We start from the raw sequence: 10,040 nt of genomic DNA on the forward strand, positions 1-10,040 counted from the left end.
CCAACTTCTGGTCTGAATTTCAGCAGCAGATGTCTCACCAACTGGAGCTACAGCAGCAAGAGTCTCAACAACTACAGCCTCAGCAACTGGAGAATCACCAGCTGGAGCATCAGCAGCAGGGGACTCAGCACCAGGGGCCTCAGCAGCTGGAGATTCAACAACTGGAGCCTCAACAACAAGAGCCTCGACAACTGAAGCCTCAACAATTAGAGCCTCAGCAGCAAGAGCCTCAGCAGCAAGAGCCTCAACAGCTGGAACCTCAATAACAACAGCCTCAACCTCTAGAGCCTCAGCAACTGGAGAATCAGCAGCTGGAGCATCAACAGCAGGAGACTCAGCACCAGGGGCCTCAGCAGCTAGAGATTCAACAACTGGAGCCTCAACAACTAGAGCCTCGACAACTGGAGCCTCAGCAGTGAAAGTCTCAGCAGCAAGAGCCTCAGCATCAGTTGGAGCCTCAGTAACAACAGCCTCAACAACTGGAGCATCAGCAGCTGGAGCCTCAACAACAGGAGCCTCAGCAATTGGAGCCTCAACCACAAGAGCCTCGACAACTGGATCCTCAACAACAGGAGCCTCAACAACTGAAACCTCGACAACTGGAGCCTCAACAACAACTACAGTCTCGTCAACTACAGCATCAGCAACAGGATCCTTAATAGCAAAAGTCTCAAATAGAGCCTCAATCAGATCCTCAAAAACTGGATCATCAACGGTAATAGTCTCGGCAGCTCGAACCTTAACACTGGAAGCATTAGAAGCTGTAGCATCAACAACAGGAGACCCAGGAACAGGAGCCTCAGCAGCTGGAGCATCAACAGCAGGAGATTCAGCACCAGGGGCCTCAGCAGCTGGAGCCTCAACAACTGGAGCCTCAACAACAAGAGCCTCGACAACTGGAGCCTCAACAATTAGAGCCTCAGCAGTGAGAGTCTCAGCAGCAAGAGCCTCAGCATCAGTTGGAGCCTCAGCAGTGAGAGTCTCAGTAGCAAGAGCCTCAGCATCAGTTGGAGCCTCAGTAACAACAGCCTCAACAACTGGAGCTTTTACGACTAGAGCATCAGCAGCTGGAGCATAACAACAGGAGACCCAGCAGCAGAAGCCTCAGCAGCTGAAGACTCAACAACTGTCGCCTCAACTACAGGAGCTGCAAGAGTCTCAGGAGCATGAACCTCAACAACAGGAGACTCAGGAGCCTCAATTACAGCAGCCTCAACAACTAGAGCATCAGCAGCTGAAACATCAACAACAGAAGCCTCAGTAGCTGAAGATTCAACAACTGAAGCCTTGACAACTAAAGCCTCAACCACAAGAGCTTGGACAACTGGATCCTCAACAACAGAGCCTCCAAAACTAGAGCCTCAGCAGCAAGAGTCTCAAGAGCAAGAGCCTCAAAAACAGGAGACTCAGCAGCTGGAGCCTCAATAACAACTGCCTCAACAACTGGAGACTCACCAACTAGGGCCTCAAACAACTGGAGCATCAGCAGCTGGAGCCTCAACAACAGGAGCCTCAGCAATGGAGCCTCAACAACAAGAGCCTCGACAACTGGATCCTCAACAACAGGAGCCTCAACAACAACTACAGTCTCGTCAACTACAGCATCAGCAACAGGAACCTTAATAGCAAAAGTCTCAAATAGAGCCTCAATCAGATCCTCAAAAACTGGACCATCAACAGTAATAGTCTCGGCAGCTTGAACCTTAACACTGGAAGCATTAGAAGCTGTAGCATCAACAACAGGAGACCCAGGAACAGGAGCCTCAGCAGCTGGAGCATCAACAGCAGGAGACTCAGCACCAGGGGCCTCAGCAGCTGGAGATTCAACAACTGGAGCCTCAACAACAAAGCCTCGACAACTGGAGCCTCAACAATTAGAGCCTCAGCAGTGAGAGTCTCAGCAGCAAGAGCCTCAGCATCAGTTGGAGCCTCAGCAGTGAGAGGAGCCTCAGACAAGACGATTCAGAGCAAACAGTAGCAAGAGCCTCAGCATCAGTTGGAGCCTCAGTAACAACAGCCTCAACAACTGGAGCTTTTACGACTCAGAGCATCAGCAGCTGGAGCATCAACAACAGGAGAAGAGACCAGCAGAAGCCTCAGCAGCTGAAGACTCAACAACTGTAGCCTCAACACAGGAGCCTCAACAACTAGAACCTCAGCAGCAGGAGTCTCAAGAGCAAGAGCCTCAAAAACAGGAGACTCAGCAGAGCCTCAACTGCCTCACAGGAGCCTCAACAACCAGACTCACAGCTAGCAACTGACTGGAGCATCAGCAACAACCTCAGAAGCCTCAGTAGCTGAAGATTCAACAACAGGAGCCTCAAAAACTAAAGCCGTCAACTACAGCAAGCAAACACAAGAGCTCTCAAACAACTGGATCCTCAACAACAGGAGCCTCCAAAACTAGTAGCATCAGCAACAAGAGTCCCAGGAACAGGAGCAGCAGCTGGAGCATCAAAAAGACAGGAGACTCAGCAGCTGGAGCCTCAATAAACAAGCCTCAACAACTCAGGAGACTCACCAACTAGAGCCTCAACAACAGCTGGAGACTCAAGACCAACTAGGAGCCTCAACAACTGGAGCATCAGCAGCATGGGAGCCTCAACAACAGAGCCTCAGCAATTGGAGCCTCAACCACAAGAGCCTCGACAACTGGATCCTCAACAACAGGAGCCTCAGCCTCAACAACAACTACAGTCTCGTCAACTACAGCATCAGCAACAGGAACCTTAATAGCAAAAGTCTCAAATAGAGCCTCAATCAGATCCTCAAAAACTGGATCATCAACAGTAATAGTCTCGGCAGCTCGAACCTTAACACTGGAAGCTGGAAGCATTAACAACAGAACTGTAGCATCAACAACAGGACCCAGGAACAGGAGCCTCAGCAGCTGGAGCATCAACAGCAGGAGACTCAGCACCAGGGGCCTCAGCAGCTGGAGATTCAACAACTGGAGCCTCAACAACAAGAGCCTCAACAACTGGAGCCTCAACAATTAGAGCTCAGCAGTGAGAGTCTCAGCAGCAAGAGCCTCAGCATCAGTTGGAGCCTCACAACAGTGAGCCTCAATCAGTAACAAGAGCCTCAGCATCAGTTGGAAGCCTCAGTAACAACAGCCTCAAAAACTGGAGCTTTTACGACTAGAGCATCAGCAGCTGGAGCATCAACAACAGAAGCCTCAGCAATTGGAGCCTCAACCACAAGAGCCTCGACAACTGGATCCTCAACAACAGGAGCCTCAACAACTGAAACCTCGACAACTGGAGCCTCAACAACAACCACAGTCTCGTCAACTACAGCATCAGCAACAGGAACCTTAATAGCAAAAGTCTCAAATAGAGCCTCAATCAGATCCTCAAAAACTGGATCATCAACAGTAATAGTCTCGGCAGCTTGAACCTTAACACTGGAAGCATTAGAAGCTGTAGCAGCAACAACAGGAGGAAGACCCAGGAACAGGAGCCTCAGCAGCTGGAGCAACAACTGGAGCCTCTCAACAGCAGGAGACTCAGCACCAGGGCCTCAGCAGCTGGAGATTCAACAACTGGAGCCTCAACAACAAGAGCCTCGACAACTGAGCCTCAAACAATTAGAGCCTCAGCAGTGAGAGTCTCAGCAGCAAGAGCCTCAGCATCAGTTGGAGCCTCAGCAGTGAGAGTCTCAGTAGCAAGAGCCTCAGCATCAGTTGGAGCCTCAGTAACAACAGCCTCAACAACTGGAGCTTTTACGACTGGAGCATCAGCAGCTGGAGCATCAACAACAGGAGACCCAGCAGCAGGAGCCTCAGCAGCTGAAGACTCAACAACTGTTTCTGCCTCAACCACAGGAGCCTCAACAACTAGAGCCTCAGCAGCAGGAGTCTCAGCAGCATGAACTTCAACAACAGGAGACTCAGGAGCCTCAATTACAGCAGCCTCAACAACCAGAGCATCAGCAGCTGAAACATCAACAACAGAAGCCTCAGTAGCTGAAGATTCAACAACTGGAGCCTCAGCCTTGACAACTAAAGCCTCAACCACAAGAGCTTGGACAACTGGATCCTCAACAACAGGAGCCTCCAAAACTAGAGCCTCAGCAGCAAGAGTCTCAAGAGCAAGAGCCTCAAAAACAGGAGACTCAGCAGCTGGAGCCTCAATAACAACTGCCTCAACAACTGGAGACTCACCAACTAGGGCCTCAACAACTGGAGCATCAGCAGCTGGAGCCTCAACAACAGGAGCTCAGCAATTGGAGCCTCAACCACAAGAGCCTCGACAACTGGATCCTCAACAACAGGAGCCTCAACAACTGAAACCTCGACAACTGGAGTCTCAACAACTACAGTCTCGACAACTACAGCATCAGCAACAGGATCCTCAATAACAAAAGCCTCAATTAGAGCCTCAACAATCAGAGCCTCAACAATTAGACCATCAACAGTAATAGTCTCGGCAGCTCGAACCTTAACACTGGAAGCGTTGGAAGCTGTAGCTACCTCCTCCTCCTGCCGAGGCGCTAACTGATTATCCAGGATCTTTTGCTTAGCCACATCCAGTTGGTACTGAAGATTTTGTATGGTTGTCTTTAGGTTTGTATTCTCCTCTAATTGTTTCTCTAGAGAAGCAGTCATATTTTCATTCTTAACACACAAATCTAACTTCTCCTCTTCCAGCTTCATAATGTCCCTGGTACTTTGCTCCCTCACCTTAATTAAGTCCAGCTGAAGAGTCCTTTTTTTCAGATTCCAGTGTCTCTTGAAGCTTTCTGACACTTTCCTCCTTTTCCCTTAAGTCTGACTCAAGTGCGCCTATTTTTGATTCTAGCATCTCCTGGATACTAAGATTCTCATCCTGAACATGGACACATTTCTCAAACTTAATATGTAAATGATCCACGTATGACCTCAACTTCCACAGCTCTTCATTGAGCTTTGCCTTGGAGTTGAGCTGAGACATATTGTCATTCTCCTCACACTTCTCTGCTACCCTTCTAATGTCATCTGTGTCCATAACACTTTCGTCTTGCACTTCTTGTGTTTTGGATTCCAGCATCCCCTGGACCTCGGCATTCTCAACCTGAACACATAACCGTCTCAGGTTTTGATCTAATTGTGACTCAAACTCCCCCTGTTCACAAAATTCACATCTGGTCTGGGAGGAAAGCTGACATTTTTTGAGCTGATTCATCTCACATTCCTCTGCCAGCCTTCTCATGCTATCTCTGTCTGGACATTTTCACCCTGCAAACCTTGTAGAAGCTGCTGAGGCTCCTCTGATGTCGCTGAACTGCCAGGGGCAGAATGGCGTTGAGACATCATATTATTATGTATTGTATCTGCTATTCCAAATACAAGAAGCCAAAACCCTTCAAATCACAATGAGGTGGAGGTATTTCAACAGCACAAAGTCCAGTGACTGACAAATCTTCCTTGTACCTCCTATATTAAAGCTTGTTTTTTAATGGAATGCCATTCGTTCTATGCTTTGTGATGTCATAAAGCATAGAACGATTGACGTCACGGCATTCCGATGTGTCATAACCTTTTTTTGCGCATGCGCATATGCCCACCGCGACGACGTCATGCTCAGAATAACAACTTCCGGTTAGAAAAATCGGTAATTTTGTTTTGTTTTGTCATCATTTTCGGCCGTAACCGTAGCGTTAAAGATATATAGGTCAACACCGAATGTCAGATCTGTCTGACGTTCATGGTGGCTTATTTTATGTGCTGTTTTTCTACTGTTACCCAGCAGCAGCGAAACTACATCTCACTTCTTTCATCCGTAACTCCGTTTATTGCTTGTTTTGGCGACCTCTAATTGTCTTTACTCTGAGGGCCAACAGGATCGTATTCTAAACTTTGAGAAAATTAACCCTGAAATGAGGGATACTCTGAGTTTTCAGTCCTGAAAAGAGAGGCAACCTAAACTTTGAGTGAGTTACCATGGTAACTGTCTCTCTCAAGCCAATTTGCTCAATGGCATGTTTTCTTTAACAAACCCTTAGTTTGTCTCTGCCTTGTCCCTCTGACAGAGACACATACGCATCTTTATTCCTTCATTCATTCAGATAGTAATGAGTTTTTTAGCGAGCTTATACCGTGTATCACCATTAATCCTGGTTTGATATTAGTTTGTTAGTTACTTTCTTTGAGGAAAATATATTACCTAAACATCTTTTGCAACACCCCTCATCACTCATAAATAACGGTCCCTTTTTTGGAATGAGGAATTAATTAGGGCCTGACCAAACTTTCTTTGTTAATATTTTCTTTAAAAGTAACTGATCTGAAGAAAGATACAAAGGAGATTTTTGTCAATATAAAATCTCTCTCTCTCTCTCTCTCTCTATATATATATATATATATATGTGTGTGTGTTGTGTGTGTGTGCATGTGTGTTGTGTTTGATTTATTGATTTTTGGCTGCTCTTTGTCCCGTTTATGTATTTAGGCCTATTTACTTGATATTGACAAAAAAGCACTTCATACTTGTATGCATAACATGAAGCTGCAGCGGTACGCCGGTAGGTGGAAACTGTGACCCCTCTTCCGCACCCCCCCCCCCCCCCCCCCACACACACACCGCGCGCATACGCATACGCACATACATACACACACAGCCACAGCCACCCGGAGCTGGTTTGTGTGCCCTCTCCCTTCTTTTTTTTTTCTTGGATTTTCCCAGAAAAATCATTCCAAGTCTTTTACATAGAAGTCAGTGTACAGGCTATTAAAGTCGACCGAGAGTCGGGGAAGGTCTCAGTTTTTAAGTTGCGTTACACTCTCTTAAATCACTGGCAATAAAAAATTTTTTTTATATATAATAATATATATAAATATTAAAATATATAAATATTTATATATATTACTTTGTAAAAAGTCACATATACGTAGATCCTTTAAAAAAAACAGATACTATCTTTTAAGTAATTCAAGTTAAGTTCAAATTTTCCTGCCTTATAGATTAAGAGTTGGCTATTCACATCAGAATCTCAAACTACGTAAAGCATTATTTTAAAATGGAAGTTGAATTAAAGATTTATGGTAGAACTAATTTAAGATCGGTTTCTGAAAATCCAAGATCACTCCATTAAAGACTTTTGAATGTTCGACTGTTTTTTTGTGTGCATTATTTTCATTTAATGGGGGTGTTTTTTGAGTTTAACAAGAAATTTACCCTAAAACACTTAACTGACATTTTCATCCTGCAGAGAAACAGGTAATGTTTTTGGTTAGATTCTTTATGTCACACTTACGTCAGCAAGTTGTTCTGTTTTTTTAGGTTATGTGATGGAGCTGCACTTTCTACTCTTCTGACCACTCATAGCACTTTAACACACTATATTTAATATATAATTTTACATACTGGTGGCCAAGGCTAATACACAAGATACTACCTGCTACTCAGTTTTAACATTCACACACACCCATCTGGAGCAGTTTAGTGTTCAGTATCTTGTCCAAGGACACTTCAGCTGGAGGAGCCAGGAAACAAACCTTAAATCCTCTGATTAGTGAACGCTTGCTCTACCTCTGTTTAAGATGCCGCCTACATGATATAAAAATGAGAAATACTGATTTAGACACCATGAAAGTTAGAGAGCTTAAATAAATTAAGTTTTGATTGATCCAGAAGCCAAATAATTTCAAGTGTTAGTCTCTTAGTTATTTCAATGCTTTAATTTTTTATATTTATTGTGCTTATTCTAATTATTTTAATTAATATGACTTATATCTACTATAAAAACACTTTGAATCACTCAAAGTAAAGCATAAGTAAATCAACAAGGATCACCACATGTTGAAGAAAGATATAACAAATGTTAAAGGGATAGTTCAGATTTGTTAGAGTAGGATTGTTTTGGGTACTTTCACAGTATATTAAACATACAGCAGTCCTACATGGAAGCTAAGCAATAAACTGCCGGCTGCCATGTACTGATACGCTGACTATGAATAAGTTCCCCATACAACCCCACTTTTAAAAAATCCCAACTATCCCTTTAACATTTGAAAAAAGGGTTATAAGTTTAAATCACTCTATAGCTGTATTTAACACTAGAAAAGCGACGATGGTTTGCTAAAAAAACAGGTCAGGTATTCCATCGCAGCCTGCATATCTTTGGATGTGGGAGGAAACCAGAGCACCTGGAGAAAACCCACGCAGACATGGGAGAACATGCAAACTCCACACAGAGAGGCCTACCTCCTGTGAGGGGACAGTGCTCACCACTACACCACCATGCTGCCCATGCACTTACAAATATAAACGATGAATAGATAGATAGACAGACAGAGAGGTAAATAGACAGACAGACAGACCGAAAGATAGATAGATAGATAGATAGATAGATAGATATATTCATCATTTGTATTTGTAAATACATAAATTACCTGCACAATTACTGCAGGATATCTTGATTGAACTTAACTTGTATGTGTGGTTTAACCTACTCAGAATGGAGAATTTAAGGTAGGTTGGACGTTGCAGCAGCCTGTTACAAGGCTGGAAAACATGTCCGATGGGCAGAGGTTATGGTTATAGTCTATCCTGGAATTGGCAATCACTGTGGAGGCAAGGATGCCAACAGGAACAAGTACACCCAGAGTTTTGATGCCTAATTTCAGTAGACCCCTACCATAGCCATGCCACAAACTTCTGGTCTGAATTTCAGCAGCAGATGTCTCACCAACTGGAGTTACAGCAGCAAGAGTCTCAACAACTACAGCCTCAGCAACTGGAGAATCACCAGCTGGAGCATCAGCAGCAGGAGACTCAGCACCAGGGGCCTCAGCAGCTGGAGATTCAACAACTGGAGCCTCAACAACAAGACCCTCGACAACTGAAGCCTCAACAATTAGAGCCTCAGCAAGTAATAGTCTCGGCAGCTTGAACCTTAACACTGGAAGCATTAGAAGCTGTAGCATCAACAACAGGAGACCCAGGAACAGGAGCCTCAGCAGCTGGAGCATCAACAGCAGGAGACTCAGCACCAGGGGCCTCAGCAGCTGGAGCCTCAACAACTGGAGCCTCAACAACAAGAGCCTCGACAACTGGAGCCTCAACAATTAGAGCCTCAGCAGTGAGAGTCTCAGCAGCAAGAGCCTCAGCATCAGTTGGAGCCTCAGCAGTGAGAGTCTCAGTAGCAAGAGCCTCAGCATAAGTTGGAGCCTCAGTAACAACAGCCTCAACAACTGGAGCTTTTACGACTGGAGCATCAGCAGCTGGAGCATCAACAACAGGAGACCCAGCAGCAGAAGCCTCAGCAGCTGAAGACTCAACAACTGTCGCCTCAACTACAGGAGCTGCAAGAGTCTCAGGAGCATGAACCTCAACAACAGGAGACTCAGGAGCCTCAATTACAGCAGCCTCAACAACTAGAGCATCAGCAGCTGAAACATCAACAACAGAAGCCTCAGTAGCTGAAGATTCAACAACTGAAGCCTTGACAACTAAAGCCTCAACCACAAGAGCTTGGACAACTGGATCCTCAACAACAGGAGCCTCCAAAACTAGAGCCTCAGCAGCAAGAGTCTCAAGAGCAAGAGCCTCAAAAACAGGAGACTCAACAGTAATAGTCTCGGCAGCTCGAACCTTAACACTGGAAGCATTAGAAGCTGTAGCATCAACAACAGGAGACCCAGGAACAGAAGCCTCAGCAGCTGGAGCATCAACAGCAGGAGACTCAGCACCAGGGGCCTCAGCAGCTGGAGATTCAACAACTGGAGCCTCAACAACAAGAGCCTCGACAACTGGAGCCTCAACAACAACTACAGTCTTGTCAACTACAGCATCAGCAACATGAACCTTAATAGCAAAAGTCTCAAATAGATTCTCAATCAGATCCTCAAAAACTCGATCATCAACATTAATAGTCTCGGCAGCTCGAACCTTAACACTGGAAGCATTAGAAGCTGTAGCATCAACAACAGGAGACCCAGGAACAGAAGCCTCAGCAGCTGGAGCATCAACAGCAGGAGACTCAGCACCAGGGGCCTCAGCAGCTGGAGATTCAACAACTGGAGCCTCAACAACAAGAGCCTCGACAACTGGAGCCTC

General features: G+C 45.4%; 1 protein-coding gene across 1 annotated transcript; it reads right to left on the reverse strand.

Annotated features, from left to right (window-relative positions):
- Positions 1-8,846: 8,846 nt before the first annotated feature.
- Positions 8,847-9,985, reverse strand: LOC121939774 (fibrous sheath CABYR-binding protein-like; the record flags this gene model as incomplete). The annotated part of the gene is made up of 1 exon (XM_042482729.1): positions 8,847-9,985. A coding segment is annotated over one exon (1,139 nt), but the record flags the coding sequence as incomplete, so codon positions are not given.
- Between the last annotated feature and the right edge of the window lie 55 nt (positions 9,986-10,040).

This window comes from Plectropomus leopardus, unplaced genomic scaffold (assembly GCF_008729295.1).
Source record: "Plectropomus leopardus isolate mb unplaced genomic scaffold, YSFRI_Pleo_2.0 unplaced_scaffold595, whole genome shotgun sequence".
Lineage (NCBI taxonomy): Eukaryota > Metazoa > Chordata > Actinopteri > Perciformes > Serranidae > Plectropomus > Plectropomus leopardus.